Genomic DNA, 19,458 nt, shown 5'->3' with positions numbered 1-19,458 from the left:
AACCCGGGTTTGGTTGGTTGTAGTTTATTGTTTGTAACGTTTGGAAAGAGGTGTTCTTTGATTTAAAATGGCGATTCGCTCTGAAGTTATTAATTCAGACCAAAATCTGCACAGCTCTTTGGAGCTGGAGTCCCACAAAACAAAGGATATTATTATTATTTCCGATGGACCGGCTGGCGCTCACGCCGGTGGACTTACTGCTTCTGCAAACTAGTGAAGCAGAGAACCAGCGAACAGCGGGTTGAAGCGCTGCTTTGTTGCTTCGAGCAGACCCGCTGCAGTCTGCAATCAACGTAGAGAAATGATCATTTTCATCATGATCAGGATATGTCATTCAAAGCGCATATTAAACAAATATGTAGGACTGCTTTTTTGCATTTACGCAATATCTCTAAAATCAGAAAGGTCTTGTCTCAGAGTGATGCTGAAAAACTAATTCATGCATTTATTTCCTCTAGGCTGGACTATTGTAATTCATTATTATCAGGTTGTCCTAAAAGTTCCCTAAAAAGCCTTCAGTTAATTCAAAATGCTGCAGCTAGAGTGCTGACGGGGACTAGAAGGAGAGAGCATATCTCACCCATATTGGCCTCTCTTCATTGGCTTCCTGTTAATTCTAGAATAGAATTTAAAATTCTTCTTCTTACTTATAAGGTTTTGAATAATCAGGTCCCATCTTATCTTAGGGACCTCGTAGTACCATATCACCCCAATAGAGCGCTTCGCTCTCAGACTGCAGGCTTACTTGTAGTTCCTAGGGTTTGTAAGAGTAGAATGGGAGGCAGAGCCTTCAGCTTTCAGGCTCCTCTCCTGTGGAACCAGCTCCCAATTCAGATCAGGGAGACAGACACCCTCTCTACTTTTAAGATTAGGCTTAAAACTTTCCTTTTTGCTAAAGCTTATAGTTAGGGCTGGATCAGGTGACCCTGAACCATCCCTTAGTTATGCTGCTATAGACGTAGACTGCTGGGGGGTTCCCATGATGCACTGTTTCTTTCTCTTTTTGCTCTGTATGCACCACTCTGCATTTAATCATTAGTGATCGATCTCTGCTCCCCTCCACAGCATGTCTTTTTCCTGGTTCTCTCCCTCAGCCCCAACCAGTCCCAGCAGAAGACTGCCCCTCCCTGAGCCTGGTTCTGCTGGAGGTTTCTTCCTGTTAAAAGGGAGTTTTTCCTTCCCACTGTAGCCAAGTGCTTGCTCACAGGGGGTCGTTTTGACCGTTGAAGTTTTACATCATTATTGTATGGCCTTGCCTTACAATATAAAGCGCCTTGGGGCAACTGTTTGTTGTGATTTGGCGCTATATAAAAAAAAAATTGATTGATTGATTGATCATTTTCTCAATAAACACCCTCAAAACAACGGCTGCTCCGGTGACCCGAACTGTCCGTGGTGCATTCAGTGTGCCTCGGAAAAAACTGATGCAAGCAGGCAGCAAGTGATGCAACACGATTTCACCCGTCAATTGAATCGATGCACACTGAATGAATCAATGCACTCGCATTGCGCACGTTTGTATCTAGATACAGATTTGTATCGTAATGTTTCGGCCCGCTCCACAATAAAAGTAATTTGCCCGAGTTCCCAAAAGTGGCTGCACCCTAAACTTTTCATTTTCATTTTAATAAGGTGTAATTGATTTTTCAGGTGAACTAGCTGCTCCACATACGTACTTAATGCCATCTGTGTTTAAGCTCAGCCGTTTTAGTGTCAGGAGTGTAAAACATTTTATCACATGGACATTTTTCAACCTCCAGTAATGGTGACGCGGCCTGTGACATCCTCCACTCTGTTACAGACGCAGCGCCCACACGCCCCTTTGTCTTAACCTCTGGGGACTTCAGTCACCCCCCCCCCCCCCCCCCCCCCCACACACACACACCCTGCCCACATTTACCCAGTATGACTCCTGTCCCACAGGAGACACTAAAATACTGGAATTATTTTATGCCAACACCAAGGAGGCACATAAATCATCGTGTGAGTCCAGAATGTAATTCTCAACATCCGTTGTTCAGTGTTAGCTAATATATGTAATGTATGTAATATATATGAAGCCAGAGGACACACACCAATTAGCTAAACTGCAGGATTGTCTTACAGACATAAAGACATGGATGACCTCTAATTTCCTGCTTTTAAACTCAGATAAAACTGAAGTTATTGTACTTGGCCCCACAAATCTTAGAAGCATGGTGTCTAACCAGATCCTTACTCTGGATGGCATTACCCTGACCTCTAGTAATACTGTGAGAAATCTTGGAGTCATTTTTGATCAGGATATGTCATTCAAAGCGCATATTAAACAAATATGTAGGACTGCCTTTTTGCATTTATGCAATATCTCTAAAATCAGAAAGGTCTTGTCTGAGTGATGCTGAAAAACTAATTCATGCATTTATTTCCTCTAGGCTGGACTATTGTAATTCATTATTATCAGGTTGTCCTAAAAGTTCCCTAAAAAGCCTTCAGTTAATTCAAAATGCTGCAGCTAGAGTACTGACGGGGACTAGAAGGAGAGAGCATATCTCACCCATATTGGCCTCTCTTCATTGGCTTCCTGTTAATTCTAGAATAGAATTTAAAATTCTTCTTCTTACTTATAAGGTTTTGAATAATCAGGTCCCATGTTATCTTAGGGACCTCGTAGTACCATATCACCCCAATAGAGCGCTTCGCTCTCAGACTGCAGGCTTACTTGTAGTTCCTAGGGTTTGTAAGAGTAGAATGGGAGGCAGAGCCTTCAGCTTTCAGGCTCCTCTCCTGTGGAACCAGCTCCCAATTCAGATCAGGGAGACAGACACCCTCTCTACTTTTAAGATTAGGCTTAAAACTTTCCTTTTCGCTAAGGCTTATAGTTAGGGCTGGATCAGGTGACCCTGAACCATCCCTTGGTTATGCTGCTTTAGACGTAGATTGTGGGGGGGTTCCCATGATGCACTGTTTCTTTCTCTTTTTGCTCCGTATGCATCACTCTGCATTTAATTATTAGTGATCGATCTCTGCTCCCCTCCACAGCATGTCTTTTTCCTGGTTTTTTCCCTCAGCCCCAACCAGTCTCAGCAGAAGACTGCCCCTCCCTGAGCCTGGTTCTGCTGGAGGTTTCTTCCTGTTAAAAGGGAGTTTTTCCTTCCCACTGTGGCCAAGTGCTTGCTCATAGGGGGTCGTTTTGACCGTTGGGGTTTTTCATAATTATTGTATGGCCTTGCCTTACAATATGGAGCGCCTTGGGGCAACTGTTTGTTGTGATTTGGCGCTATATAAGAAAAAAGTTGATTGATTGATTGATTGATTGATATGTAGCATCTCTAAAATTATTTGTCCCTGTCAACTTTCCATTTTCGCAGGGTTCATCTTTGACCCAAAATACATAAGCACACCAAACTGCAGATGTCAGCTCTCGCTGGTTTCTCCATGATCGACACCATACACACACACACACACACACACACACACACACACACACACACACACACACACACACACACACACACACAGAGCTTTTCGTCTTTTCTGCATTCTGCCACAAGCAGGTGCTTTTGATTTTTACACACCCACAAACAGAGACGGTGGCAGAAGACATCAAACACAGTACACCTTTCACTCATGATAACGACAACATGAACTAACTAAACTGACTAAACCAATTGAACTACAAAAACACAATAAATCAATAATACTAACAACACTGTTGAACTACAAAAACACAATAAATCAGTAATACTAACAACACTGTTAAACTACCATGAACCACAATAACATTTAAATCCCCCAAACCCCAAACTCCCATGGTGCATTGCAGCATAACGTCCCTGTTGTTAGTTAATATCGCTAAGTTCTCCAAAAATATTTGTGCTATCAACTTTCCATTTTTGCAGCATTCATCCATAACCCAAAATACATAAACCTATCAAACGGCAAATGTCAGCTCTCCACACAGTTTTCGCATGATCGAAGCCGTACATACATACATACGCACGCACGCGCGCGCACACACACACGTGCACACAGAGGCCACTTGGTGATTATAATATAGCTAATTTCTTTGTAAGTGTACTGGCCAGTATAATGTCACACAAACACAGTTACAAATGATCATGCAATATTAAAACGATTGTAAAACATGATGACTCAAACTTTAAGTTGTGTTTTTCTTAAAATAGTTTGGACATCCTGCAACTTACACTCTGGTGTAACTTATACACATGTAAGAATCACATGTATACAGAACCCAATGTATATATATGGATTACTATCAAAGTCGAAATTCATGACATATTTTATTTATTTGTGTATATTTACAATGTTTTCATCATTTTTCATGCTTTATGATGCATAAATGTGTCTAAAACTTCTGCGCAGCGCTGTATATCATGATAGAAATTTACAGGAGTTTTCAAACCTGTAACTTGAACATTTCTATTTGGAAATAATGAGTCATTCTAGAATGATTAGGCTGATTTTTGCAGGCAAATGCATAGAAAATAAATCTTACAGGCTGAAAGCCTCTGCAGGGAACCCTCAACAGATGACCTGCTTTATTTGTAAATTGTTTTATGTAACATTATGTAGAATCTGCTTTATTGCTTTTTTTCCTGTAATGTTTTAATTGTTTGTGTGAAGCACTTTGAAATTCATTAACCTGAAAATGTGACACACTAACTACTGTTATTATTATGAGGGCCTTTTTTTTTTTAAATAAAAGGTTAAAGGCGCATTTATTAAAGGAGTTATTCCCTTAACATGAAATCTGATTTGTATTGTATTTGTGCACATTGTATAATTGATGTTTTAATCGGAGGGTTTTTATTGAGCTCTTATTGTGTTTTTTTTTTTTTCCTCTTTCTTGTATTTCCAGTACTATGAGATGTCCTACGGGCTCAACATTGAGATGCACAAACAGGTACGTTGCTCAAAGAGTCCTCGTGCACTGTTTTTTACTTTGACTCATCTGTGGCTGTGAATCTAAACCTGCCCACATACCTGACCTTAGCGTGTCCCCTCACCCGTTAGCGTGCAGGCACATCCTGCCTTCCTGTTGCGAAAATGCTGACGGGCTGAACAGCGCACAGAGGGCACGCTGCCTGACGTGGGGGGGGGGGGGGGGGGGGGGGTTTGATGAGATTAAAGTCAAGTATTTGGCAGGCGGGGGCAGAGGATGTGCTTTAGCGTGGCATGTCCTTTTGAATGTGGGCACACGCACCTGTCAAGTGTCGGGCTCTGCTGTGCCAAACCAGCTAAAAGCTCATTAGTTCAGCTGCTGGACGGCGCTCGACATCAGGCTGCGGTGGAACGAAGGCTGCAGGCAAACATGGCCAAATATCACCATCCGAGCAGACGATCGGTTGACCCGAAGCTCAGCGTTTTGTTGTGATTAATTGCTGAAACTTTAATTGCACATTAACCTGTTTTTTTTTTTTTAAGAAATAGTAAGTGGTTAATGTACGGCTGAAAATGGATACATGAGTCCATCCCGTTTGTTAACACGGTTAACCCCCCCCCCCCCCCCCGTGTGTTTATGCGTTTGTCTGGAACTAGATCTCAACCATCATTTCTTTATCGTCATATTTGATAATACAGCAGTTTTGAAAGTGGACACAGTGACAGTTTAATCTTCATATTTCTTACTGTACATTTTTGATGTGGACACTTACTGTCCCACACTCAGACAAATCACTGGGCTAAAGTACAACAACATGGATTTTCTTTTTCTTTTTTATTTCTGTTTTCGTGGCTGATTCACAATATTTTGTGACTTTTGTGTCTTCTTATGTTGAATTTTTTTTTTGGAGAATGATTAAACTTTGATCTTAACACACATTATTTTGGCAAAATATTAGTGCTGCAGTGACACCGTTTGGTCTTGTGAGGCTAATAGCTGGTGAAACATGGGTGTTCTACAGGGCAGCGTTCTAGTTTGATTGTCTATGATTCTAAAAAAAGTGCAAAATGGGATGAAACGGTTCAATCCAGCTTGCCTCCTAATAGGCTGACTTATAAAGTGCAGACCTGGCAACCCACCTGAAAACAAAATTAAGGAACTGCACCCTCGGCCTTTACCACAACAACCGCTGCTTCGGCTTCAAATTTTTACCCTGATGGAGCATGATCAAAGAAGTTTCAGCCGTTGTCACCATGAACACTCCGCTTAAAGGATGTCCTGTGATTTATACCGACGTACTCATATTAAATCATCATTAATATTTATTAAATTAAATATTGAGAAACCAACATTTCTCTAAAGATGGAGAACCTCACCTTACTTTTTCTGGGTCAGGCTCAAAACATCTAAATCACCCTCCTATTAAAAAAAAAAAAAAAAGCTAAGTGGCTACTTCCTGGAGTGATGTCTCATCAGCCTCACAGCTTCAACGAGTAACAAGGGGGTGGTGGCCAAACGGTTAGTGTGCTTGTATCCAGTGTGGAAGGTTCTCTGTTCAAACCCCACCCCTGCTCATTCTCCATGGAATGTGGAGTCGCGTCAGGAAGGGCATCCGGTGTAAAACATGTGCCAATTCAACGTGCAGCTCCGCCTCAGATCTGCTGTGACGACCCCGAGTGAAAACAAGGGAACAGCCGAACGGTCTTCCTGTAAAATGGTCAAATTGTCCTTTTCTGTCATTTTTCGTGTGTTATTTGGGACTTGCTACATGATGTCCAGTATTGTGTCAGTTGCACTTTAAGGCTGTTATTTTCACAATCTATTGATTTTATTTTCTCGATTAGTTATTAGGTCCATAACATAGTGAGAAATGTCGATCAGTGTTTTCCAGAGCCTGAGATGATGTCATCAGTGTTTACTGCCAAAAAGGAACAAAATAAACCAGAAAACATTCACACTTAAGAGGCCGACTTTGGATCTTAAAATCTCATTCTCCTTGTATGTGTACAATGACAAATAGATTCTAAACAGTTTAGTGATCAGTGAAAAATGAATTAATTGTTGCAGCTCTGCTGTGACTTTAGCAGCCCGTGTTGCTGATGTGATTCATGCCCCGCCCACCCTCCGGAAGAAGTTTTCTTTAAATCCTGCACACGGAGGAGACTTCCTTCACTTTCAGAGAGCGACGTTGGAGGCGTCTTATGGCTGTGTGGCGTTGTGTTGTGTGAAGACCCACTTCTGTCTTTTTCATCATTTCAACTTTATTTCTGTCTCTTATTTTTGTCCTCGTTCCCTTCGCTCTCACGTCTCTCCCTCGCCCCTCCCTCCTCCATCGGCCCCTGACCTCAGCGGTACGAGGCGAATGATGACCCTCGTCTTCGGCTTGGTGATGTGATGTATGAGAGAGGAGCAGGCGGGTCCGAGGCTTTGCACCTCTGACAGGATGGTTAATGACATCAGCAGTAGGCGGAGTCCAGATAGAACAGCTACTCGATTGGCCAAGCGTCGACCTTTTGTGCACACGCACGTTATGCTAACTAACGGGGAGTTTTCTCAGTTTATCAAGAAGCATCCCGTCATTTTTCCATTCTGGAGCCACTTCACGCCAACAAGGCGGATGAAGCATTGCATTGTGGGTTGGAGCTGCTGGTGGACAGGACGAAGAGAAAAGGAGTGATTCCAGGTTTCAGGGTAATTGACCAGTTTAATCAATAATCTGTGGGGGGGGGGGGGGGGGGGGGGTATGATGGAGTGCTCTGAATGGCTGGATGATGATCGCCGCCTCCTCCATCTCTCACTGTGAAAAAGGAAACACGCCGCCACAGTCTGTCATGTCACTGAAGGGAGGAAAAATGACACGGTGAACTTATACTCATTGTTTTCTGGACAAAGGGCTGAGATCCAGCATCATCTGAATTCTTACCCTCTTTCTTCATTTTCTTGAACATTATGATGAGTCAGATATTTTCTGTTTGTGACATCACAAAGATCTGCTGGGTAACAAAATCAGAAACGCTGTCGTTCCCCCTGTCCGTCAGTGTCATGTCATTTCCTGATGGCTGACCGTTCATGCTCTTGTGGCGGTAACGCAACTCCTCCATCTTGTCTGTGACATTCTTTTTGACATCACAAAGCTTTGTAATCATGCTTGTTGGCTTCTGCCACAGTGCATCGTGGGAACTGTGGGACTGACGTTAATCCACGTGTCATTCCGTCACAACTCCTCCCACATGGCTGCAGGTGTAATTTGGTTGGCTGTGTGTAAGTAGTGGGCGGTGTTTTTGGAGTTCGGGCTTCTGATGTGTCTGAGAAGCTGTTCAGTGTTTTTTGCTCTTCTGTCGTGTTGTACACAGAATGATTGTTTGGTTTATTATAAACATAATCAGCAGTTTAATTAATGATGAAAATAATCCCTAATCGGCGTGTGCGCTGACACTTGCCGCTCTGTGTGGTAACAACACTTTCTTTATTTGTCTTAATTTTTTGATGAGGAGGCTGGTTCCCGGTGAAGACGGTAAATTGTCTCTTAGACTTGCTGTCAGTGAGTGGTTTTAATTAGAGCAGCTCGTTAGGCCGCCTCGGCCCGCTGACTTTGCGTAATTGTTGCGGTGGGGGTTGTTTTTGTTTTTCACTTCCTCTGTTCTTGGTTGTTTTCTTGTTCTTCTTCTTCACTCTTTCAGTCTCGCCTGAAGGTTGATTTCAAGTCTCCCGTTTTGTATTTTGACAGTAAATACTGCATTAATTAAAGAGAACATGTTCTGCCATCCTCATTTTAATTCATTGTTTCCACCTTTTCAATATTAATCAGCTAATATTTCAGTCTATAATTGACATTTTCTCAGGAAAGGATGGAAGAAAAAAATTCAGTTATGTTGTTAAATAAACGTTCAGGAGAGGACATTTGCTCTGAGGGTGTCACAGTGTTTGTCCGAACGTCCGCGTGCATGCAGAGCGTCTCCATCAGCACGATTACCATCTCTTGGTCCTCACCTTCAGAAAAGGAGAGATTAATAACGGCACCCGTATTGGTCCGGTGCTGTCTGCTGGCCAATCAGCCGCCTGTTGGGTTGTAATGACACGCTAATAATACAGTGCAAAAATCTCATGGTCACTGTTCAAGAAAGGACATTTTGGAATGAATGCCCTATCATGCCCCTGTTCTGTAGAATGATCTCCCTGCATCAATAAAACAGTCAGATTCTGTGGAGACTTTCAAGTCCAGACTTAAGACGCACTTATTTTCCCTTTCATATGGCAGCATACTGGTACAGTTTTGTTTTACGCTTTTTACTCTCTAATTCATTTTATTAGTAATTGGAGCGGGCTGTGGCCTCAACTTTACCTAAATTATTCAGGTTTTTAAAAACCAGAATATGAGCATATTCAGGTTTTTGCGGGTGTTTACATGGCCGTGCACAACCGGGTTATTGCTAATATTCCGGTTATGAAAGGGTTATTGGCTGCATGTAAACAGAGTCACTGTTGCTCTGGGAGTTAGTAAAGTTAGACCTTACTTGTGTGAAGCACCTTGAGGCATCCTTGTTGTGATTTGGCGCTATATAAATGAAAACAAATTGAAATTGAAATGCAGCACACACATAACCAAAACAAAAGGAATGTTACAAAGAAAGAAAATAATCCAACAATGCGCCCGAAAGCATGCAGGCAGAAGCAAAAGCTTGTAAACCCCTACCCCTTTAACCAAAAAATAAAAATTATACATATACCCATGATATCTGATACAAAGTATAAATTGATCTCTGAACTAAAATTTCAAAAACGCAAACATGCAAACAGTAGTGCATCATAAACAACAACAACAACAAAAAAAATCAATAAACCTAATTCATCATTCTATAGCAAGTAATCAAATAATTTTTGTAGAGCCTTTTAAACCCAACCAAACTACTGACTGATTTTATGTTGTCTGGGCAATTATTCCAAATGTTAGCATCCTTAACAGAAACACTGACTTTTCACTGTAGTTTGAATCTTTGATTTCTGAAATAATAATCCATCCATCCATCCGTTTTCTTCCGCTTTATCCGGAGTCGGGTCGCGGGGGCAGCAGCTCAAGCAAATCCGCCCAGACCTCCCGATCCACACACACCTCCCCCAGCTCCTCTGGGGGAACCCCAAGGCGTTCCCGTCCGGAAAAGATGCCCGAGCCACCTCAACTGACTCCTTTCGACGTGGAGGAGCAGCGGCTCAACTCTGAGCTCCTCCCGAGTGACCGAGCTCCTCACCCTATCTCTAAGGGAGCGCCCAGCCACCCTGCGGAGGAAACTCATCTTGGCCGCTTGTACTCGCGATCTCGTTCTTTCGGTCATGAGCCAAATCTCATGACCATAGGTGAGGATCGGAACGTAGATCGATCGGTAAATCGAGAGCTTTGCCCCCCTACTCAGCTCTCTCTTCACCACGACGGTCCGATACAGCGACCGCATCACTGCAGATGCTGCACCGATCCGTCTATCGATCTCACGCTCCATCCGTTCCTCACTCGTGAACAAGACCCCGAGATACTTAAACTCCTCCACTTGAGGTAAGGACACTCCACTGACCTGAAGAGGGCAAAGCACCTTTTTCCGGTCGAGAACCATGGCCTCGGATTTGGAGGTGCTGATTTTCATCCCGGATGCTTCACACTCGGCTGCAAACCGCCCCAGTGCACGCTGAAGGTCCTGATTTGACGAAATAATAATAGTGAATATAATGTTCCTCACAAATTATAACTGGAGTACCTCATTTTAAACAAGTCCTGGATATGTTGGATATGTAAAGTAAAATTTTTACTAGATGTACTTTCTGACAAATTGTAGCTGAACTTTCAGGTCTTCTTTTTAAGAAAATCCTTCTCTACTCCACTTGATTCTGGATCAAGGAAGCTGTATTTTATATTTTTAATAAATTTCTATCAAGTTGTAGACATTTGCTTTCAGTTTGAGTTTAAGAACGATAGTTTTATATTTATTTAAAATGTGTGAAATGCCAGGTGTTCCAATACTTTAGAGTACAGTTGAGAAACACTCCATCGCATGTCTGTTTTTAAGTGAAATGCATCATCCTGGTGTCACATAAAGAGCAAAATTAAGAGGTTATTTAAGTCCTTCAGACAGCAAAATTAAGAGGTTATTTAATCAACAGCTGCCTGCTCGTTTAAAAATCACTGGAGACACACGCATATATAAGGCAACCCGAATTAAAGGTGAAATGCCACTTTTAACAACCTGGACCTCATTTCTGTCATAAAATATGGTTGTTTACCCACCGATATAACTTTCGTGTCATTATTAGTCCATGGTTCAAACGACGTGATCAGTTCAAATCTGAGGCAAACATTTTTCTTCTTCTGTGAAGGTGGATTAGAATTTTTTGTGGTCCACAGCACCAACTACTGGACAGGAGGAACCTAGAAGTCCATGTGACTCAATGCAGCTCTTTTCAACCAGACATGCAGTGCCGTGACATGTCAATCATCTGTATCCAATCAGATTTCAGGGGAGTCCAGTGCAACCCTGGTCTCCTCACTAGCTCCACCCATGCCAGGAAGTGTACAACATTTAATATTTTCTGTTTAACCAGGGACTCAAACTTTGGCACTTTGGGACTCCCTGTACCATGAGCGAGCTTCGCGCCACCATCTCTGAGGAATGTTTCCAACACTTATTGAATCTATGCCACGAACAATTAAGGGAGTTCAGAAGGCAAAAGGGGGTCCAACCCGGTACTAGCAAGGTGTACCTAATCAAGTGGCCAGTGACTGTATATACAAATATAAAAATTCAGCTCCAGTTGGGATGGAGTCCCTGGTTTGTTTCTGCTGCACCGTTGGTGGTGGTTGAGCTCGGTTCCTGGATGAATGGGGGAAAACTGCAAATGAGCTTTATCAAGGAGAGTCGTGTCCATTTTGTGGACACAGGAAGAGTGTGAAAGGAGGCGGAGCCGGGGCGGGGGTGCCTGTTCAAATGAATAATTTATAGAGGATTCCTGGAATTGTTTGCCAAGGTGATGATGGCCGACCCGTCTGTAAGCCAAAACAAACAGGCTCTGAGAACGCAGGCAAACGCTCTTTCCAGGGAGGCGGTTGGGGTTACTGCAGGCTGGGAGATGTGCTTTTATTCTGACAGGCTGCAGCAGCCGCTGGAACGCTTCTCTACCCTTAATGATTTGAAGACCAAACCTGTTGATGTCAACTTTGTGTGTTGAAGTCAGTCTGGAGACAAAAATGTTTATTCTATATAAATAGTCATCATAATTACTAATTTTAATGACAAATGTGAATTTTTAGTATATAAGTTGCAGGAGTAGTAAAAAAAAATGGTGACTTGTATTCTGAAAAATACGGTATATATCAGAAATATCTATAATGAGCTAATTCTGAATAATCAGAATGAATAATAAAAATTGGTGAAGAACAACAGCAGTGAATGCTTTCATATGGTCAATTTAACAAAGTGTACATTGTTAGGTACATGGACACAGTTGTTGCCACACCTTCAGTTTTGAGTGAATCGTAGCTTTTATAGCCTGTTTACATTAGATATGCTACTTTATGTGTATCAGTCATTTAATAAATTCAAACCGTGTGTGTGGCTCATTAAATCTGTCTGGAAAAGACGTTCTCAAAGTGTCATGTAAGAGGGAGACTAGTGAGGGAAGCCACCAAGACACCTCTGAATGAGCTGTGGGTGTGCCTGGCTGTGATTGGAGGAACTGGCTGTAGTGTAACTTTTGTCTGTTGTGTCACAGGGAAGACTGGCGCTTAGACGTGAGCTGTTTTCTTGGAATAAAATCCTTTCTCTGTTCCACTTCACTGTGAAGCTGTGACGGGTGACGCAAGACACAGAAGTTGCTCTTTGCACAGTTTCTCCAGTCACATCCACAGTCACTTCATCACAGTGGTAGATTTTTATCATATATCTTCATTATATGACAGCATTTTTTATTGTCTTTATGAAATATTGTGATTATACAAAATATTTAATTTGCGTTTATTTCTGAACTTTTTTAAAATTCAGTGCTTAAATAATTAATTTTAATTTATTTAAATAATTTTTCATGTTTGGTGAATCTGTGCGACTTGTGATGCTGAGGGAACGTTTTTAAAAGCCGCAATCCCAATGTAGGACGGAGGGATTTGAACTTGTATTCTGTGCATATGACCCCAAATAGTCACGTGAAAATTATTCTTCGTACATTTCTAATGAAATTTGACAGGGGTGGTGGCCAAGTGGTTAATGCGCTTGGTTTCAGTGCAGAAGGTTCTGGGTTCAAATCCCACCCCTGCCACATTTCTCCATGTAACGTGGAGTTGCGTCAGGAAGGGCATCCGGCGTAAAACCTCTGCCAATTCAACATGTAGATCCACCTTGGATTTGCTGTGGCGACCCTGAGTGCAAACAAGGGACTTACTTTTTACATTTCTAATGAATAAAACTGTCTTAGTGCCTCTCGCTGCTTCTTCTTCTGCTCCGGCTGAGATGATAATTCCCAAACAGTCATCCTGCCTGTTTTCCTCACCAACTGAATCCTCGTCGGACATTTTGCTCTCCACTTTGGGGCTAATGCTCGCGGCGACTAACAGCCAGACATCCTTCAGTGCTCCACTGATGGCGATGCGGTGCAGAGAGCCTCTCTACACGCCGGCGCTGCCAAACAGGGCTGAGTACCTGTAATTGTGTCGCTGCGCCGAAAGGCTTCAGGATTCAGGGGCTTTATGTGACACTTTTGTGTGCCCTAAAAGCACTGCAGAAAATAGACGTCCACAGTGAAGCGGGAGTCATTTAAGAGCTCAGAGTCACTGGATTTGTGGCTATCTGTGTTTTTCTGCTTCACAATTGCTGTCAAAAAGTTACGTAAATAGACATTTTGCTCAAACGAAAGAGACACGAGCTGATGAAGCCTGTTTTAGGGGTTTCAAAGTGTGTGTGTGTGTTTTTCTAAAGCAAAAACACACTTCAGATTGTGTTTGAAAGAATATGATGATCAGAAAGCTGCACGTGGGACAAAATACGCACATTGTGACACTCAGAAACGGAAACTCAACCTGAGTCATTGCACAAATGTGTCTTTTTCTTCTGTTAACACTGATTTTGGCTAAATGAACAGTTGCGCTGTGTTGCTGTATCGGGAACTGTCCTGTCTCCCCTGGTGCTGAATTCACTCCCCACACAGGAGGTTTGGCCAATCAGAAGTCCAGTTTGAAGCATTGGACAACCGCATGATATAAACGCACGAGCATCACAAAAGTAAAAAACAAGTCAAGGACAGAAAGGTAAAGAAACGTGCAGGCAGCGGGAAGACTGCTGACAAGGAATACTATTAGTGAATGAGAAAAAGAATTTTGCAGAACAAAAATGAGCAAAACCTGATATCCAAAATCTGTATTTGTGCCGGTTCCCTGATCCGTCGTGGTGAGAAAGGCACTTGAACTGAGTGGTTAAAGTTTGATTTGTTTGGGTGAAAGGATGAGGCATGTTTATGATTTTTTTTTTTTTTTTTTTTTTTTTTTTTACTGTAGTACTATTTTTATACAGTCCTCCTGAAGGGGGCACCGTTCCTTTGCATCTACTTGAAATGCATAGTTCCACAGTTTTGAACAAGCCAATCACAGGAGTGATGGGTGTGGCTTAAGGCCTGTTGCTCTGGGTTCTGGGTTCAGGCCTCATCCTGCACTTTAGTCAACAGATTTTGTAAATGAGGCTGTTTTCGTCTCTCGGGGTTTTCTTTAACTTCCAGTGGAAATGGCAGCATTGACATGGTGAAGCTGCAAACATCGACCATGTTGGATCCCGTAACATAGTTTCTGGCTTCAAATCGATCTTTATACTTGACTGAATTCCAAAGTAAGTCAAAGGAGTCGGGGCATTGAACCCTAAGAGAAACCCGGCTTGGTTCTTGTCCTTTTCTCCTGAACCTTCATTGGCTTTGGGTTGGTGTTTATTCAGAACAAACTGATTTTCTTGGCGACTCTCTCTGGTGATGGGGGGCTGACAGTCGAGTGTATCAGGGCGCTGATGTTTCCTGCAAACTGCGTTTTACTCCCTGAGCAGCCGTTTGCAGAGGATTGGTGTCGGAGTGAAACGGTTCTAATCCCGCTGTGTGCCGTTGTATCCAGCCCCCGCTAATGATGGAGGTTTATGTGTCTCCATAGGGTGCCCGCTCTCAGTCAGACTCCTCCTCCCGCGGCTCAGCCTCATCCCCACCGTCCCTGCTCCCAGTTATCCCTCATTAATTTCCCGTGCCGATCAGATCGACAGGCCGAAAATTCAATTTAATGACCTGCCTCTGCGCCGCGCCTAATGTGATTTTACAGGCTGTTCTGGTCAGGGCTTCGGCCCAATTTACATAATGATCATCCGTGCCAGATAGCGTTGCCCCAGCAACAGAAGAGGGGTAGATGAGAGAGGAAGGGGGGGGGGGCGCTGAAAATTAGGAAGGAGGGGCGCGAGAGAGCGTTCAGGAGGAATGTAGAAAGAATCAGCTGTGCTGCTTAAGGTCAGACGGCTGCTTTGAAATGGCCTGCCTGCTCCTTGGCACAGACGCCGCGGCTGCACCAGGAGGTTACTGACGCCCCCTGCTTTTCTTTCCGCCATCTTTCTCCTCAGTCTTTCACAGTCAAAGAAGGTTGGTGGAAAACGCACCAGCACGTAAAAAAAAAAAGGCCAACAAAGATCTCTTGACCCTGCGTGCACCCGCTAAGCCGCTCCCACAATCGATTAGTTCACCTCCCACCGTGCAGTCAAACCACATTACCTCACTGTCAAATCAGAGCGTCTGTCCTACAGGCTCCGCCTACTTCAAAACCAGTCCTCAGTGTGCACCAAATTCCACAAATCAACAGGCAATTTTCTGCTTCTTCTCTTCTAATGCTCCGATTTAATGCCACAGCTTTTAAAAGCTGATTGCTGTTCGTTCGTGTTTTGATTAATAATCATCTCCAGATTTTTTTTTCTGTTAATCGGAATAAAAACGTAATTTTTAAACCAATATTTTCATCGTTTTCTTCCTTTCATCATATATCTCAAACTGTTTGTTTTTCACAAATTTGATGCATTTTCTTTGTGTTGAAAAATATTATAAAGTACTTTTGTGTTACATCGCAAAGTGACGGCTGATTTTTACTGCTGGTGAAGTATTTATTTTATGTGGTCTTGCAGATATCCAGCAAAACGCCCGTGTGAAATCTGTCCAGTTCGTATCTGTCGTCGTTCCCGTTCGGGGTCTCTGGCGGTTTGTATTTATTAGCGGTCAGTCGCTGTCGTTCTGTTTCTGTTCACAACATCTTATTGGTTCATAGTTACCAGTTCCGCACTTTAAAGAAGCTTATTTTTTCCTTTCTCCAATGGTGTGAAATATACAGATTTTTGTTTTCTGTTTTGTTTTTTTTTGTTTTTTAGGGATTTGGGTGTGTGGCTGGCGGCAGCATGTTGGATCCATTTGTCCAAGTGCAGTAGAAGTAAAGTGCTTCATATTGGTCTGGCGCTGCAGTATCAGCTTACTCCCCCAGCTAATATTGCCGGGTCGATACCAGTGATGCCTCTGATAGATGGGGTCAGAGATTTAACCTGCCTTTTCAGCCCCCCCCCCGATGGTCCATAATTATGAAGTATGGCTGTCATTAGGCTCTCCCCGGCCAGATGGCATTAGCATATTTCAGCCTCCTAACGACATAAGGCATCAGGCTAATGGATGCAGGAGAGAGATGAGTAAATTTACTTTGAGGCGGCCCCAGTGCAGTTAAGAAACGCACTCCGTGCAGTTTGGTTTTTCAGTGCGGACAGACACAACTTGCAGCCCGAAGTGTCCCTGAGCAAGACCCAAAGCTGCTGTCGGTGTGTAGTTGGCAGCACACACACACACACAGCAATGTCAGAGTGTGTGTGTGTGCGTGCGCGTGTGTGCGTGCATAGCCAGCATCACTGTAAAACACTTTGTGCAAAGTCACGATAGAAACGTCGATGTGCTGTGTTGCCCAAACATAGGGTTTTAACTGATACCAGCTTGATAAAGAGAGTAGTACTTCAGTAAGTGGACCTGATCAGCATCTTTTTTCTGGGAAAGTGATGTCCTCGTGGGTAAGTGGTGGGCTTGAGACCAGAGGATCCTCAGTTCAAACCCCTGTCATGACAGAAAATCACTAAAGGCCCTTAGGCAAGGTCCTGAATCTCCAAGTTGCTCCTGGTGTGTAGTCAGCGCCTTGCTGACATCGGTGTGTGAATGTGAGGCATCACTGTAAAGCTTTTTGAACTTCTGATTCAGATAGAAAAGCACTTTATAAATGCAGCCTATGTGCCATTTTTTTTAATTCTGTTTAAAGTCATGTTGACGCTGTAACTCCAAATTTTAATCATGACTACCTGATGTTTGGGAATATTATTTTTCTGACATGGTGCATCCAGAAAGTATTCCCAGCGTGTCATGTTTTCCACATTTTATGTTACAGCCTTATTCCAAAATGAATTAAAATCATTTTTTCCATCAAAATTCTACTCACTGCGCCCCATAATGACAACAGAAATTTTTTTTTAATAATAATAAGTAGTAATAATTTCTTTTAAGTGTTCTGGCCAGTAGAATACCACACATATGCACTTGCAAGTGATCCTGCAGTATTACAATTGTAAAACACAATTACACAAATTTTAAGTCACGTTATCCTTTTGTGATCCTGCAACTTATACTGTGGTGCAACTTGTACACCGAAAAAATAACACATAAACACAGCCCAATTTATAAATATTGATTATTATCAATGTTGAAATTCACCACACATTTCATTTATTTATGAGTATTTATCAAGTTTTCATCATTTTTATGCTTTTATGATGCATTAAGTGCGTTTAAAACTTTTGCACAGTACTGTATATCATGAAAGAAATATAGAAGAATTTCAAACCTATAGCTTGAATATCTCTGTTTGGAAATAATGACTCATTCTAGAATGATTGGGGTGATTTTTGCAGACATCAAAAATAAATCTTACAGACTGAAAGACTCTGCAAAGGAACTCTCATCAAATAACCTGTTTTTGGTCGACGTCATCATTTCTGTTCTGAACAAATTCCAGACCGTTGACATTGTGGGGTTTTTTTGTGTGTGTGTTCTGATTTCTCTTTCACTCATTTTCAGACAAAGAGCTTCTTCCTTCACAGTCAAATACAACATGGAGGAAACAAACATGTCTTCAGTTCTGGCATTTCACAATAAAAGTCCTAATATAAATCCTGGTTGCATCAACTTAAAGCATTTTTCCATGAGACAATGCAGTAAAATGGTGAACATCATACATTTGAGGTCGGTTTTGTGGCGGTTGGTGCACAAGGTCGTGTTTCCAGGAACCTCTTGGAAACGTTAGGGCTCGAAAGCTCAGATGAACGCCAGGCGTGTGCACATCACCTACTTACAGAATGATAAATGTAAACCCGTGTATGCAGGACCTGCTAATGACTTGATGCTGTGTCAGACAGACCTCCCTCATAGATTAGTCACGAGGGCTGAGGAGAACTGCTGGGATTTTTTTATTGTTTTGGTTAATGTTTGCTACATGCTGATTGTTGACTCGTGTCGCTTGTTTTAGTCTGTCAAAAAAAAGAGAGATTATTATTATTATGATTGTGTTGTGTGCAGATACAGACCTCACAGCAGTGCTCGTGCCTTAAAACACCTTAAAATTAAAACTGTTCTGCCTCTTAATAAATCCTTCATATGACATCAGCAAGTTCAGAGTGTTTGGCCTTTTTTTTTTAACCAAACTTTTCAGAGCAGAGTGATGATTCTGAGTCACTGAGGTTGGAGATATTTCAAAGTTTATTCAGAAGCCACTTGTGTTTGTGTTCTCGTCTCTTCATCCGACTGATTTTACACTTCCTCCCTGACGTTACGCTCGTAGTTTTCACATTCGGGAATTAATTTTGTGTCAGCAGGTGGTTGATGCTCCTTAAAGCTCAGCAAAGCCCACCTGAACTCTGGCACCGCAGCAGTGCACACACACGGCGTGACGCGCCGCGAGTCGCCTAAAACACGTCCGCAGATCAAAGTGGTGCTTTTGTTTTGGAGTATATGAAATTTAATATTATTGTAATGTCGTTTCTTCTCCTGCAGACTGAGATTGCCAAACGTCTCAATGCAATCCTGGCTCAGATCATGCCCTTCTTGTCACAAGAGGTGAGTGCAGCCTTCTTACGATGATTAGCGTGTCAGCACACTGATGGAGGAAGATGCACCATTTAAAGGGGAACTCTGCAGCATTTTTACCTTAATTTTACGGTTTGGGAGTAACTGTATTCAATTCATTTTATTTGTATCACACCAAATCACAGCAACGCTGCCTCAACTCGCTTCACATGAGTAGAGCTGAACCTCACCAACCCCCCTGAGCAAGAACACGGGGACAGTGTTCAGGAAAAACTTCTCTGATCTTGAGGAAGAAACCTCAAGCAGACCAGACTCAGAGGGGTGACCCTCTGCTTGGGCCTTTCTAACAGTTACAAGGTTTTTACAAAAGATACGAAGAAACAAAGTCAGTTTGATCGCTAAATGACTTGTTCCCCCAAATGTCTTGTTGCAAA

General features: G+C 42.5%; 1 protein-coding gene across 3 annotated transcripts in view; it reads left to right on the top strand.

Moving 5' to 3' along the window:
• The window catches only part of LOC117521784 (transducin-like enhancer protein 3-B), a 130,323-nt gene that overhangs the window by 15,450 nt on the left and 95,415 nt on the right, over positions 1 to 19,458 (top strand). For all 3 annotated transcript variants that reach the window (XM_034183129.1, XM_034183136.1, XM_034183145.1), the window contains 2 exons: positions 4,862 to 4,906; positions 18,992 to 19,054. In XM_034183129.1, the coding sequence (XP_034039020.1) occupies positions 4,862 to 4,906; positions 18,992 to 19,054 (108 nt within the window). The remainder of the gene's footprint in view (positions 1 to 4,861; positions 4,907 to 18,991; positions 19,055 to 19,458) is intronic.

The sequence above is a fragment of the Thalassophryne amazonica genome, chromosome 2 (genome assembly GCF_902500255.1).
Source record: "Thalassophryne amazonica chromosome 2, fThaAma1.1, whole genome shotgun sequence".
Lineage (NCBI taxonomy): Eukaryota > Metazoa > Chordata > Actinopteri > Batrachoidiformes > Batrachoididae > Thalassophryne > Thalassophryne amazonica.
The sequence above is the reverse complement of the archived record's forward strand: the minus strand, read 5'-3'. Positions and strand labels throughout refer to the sequence as shown.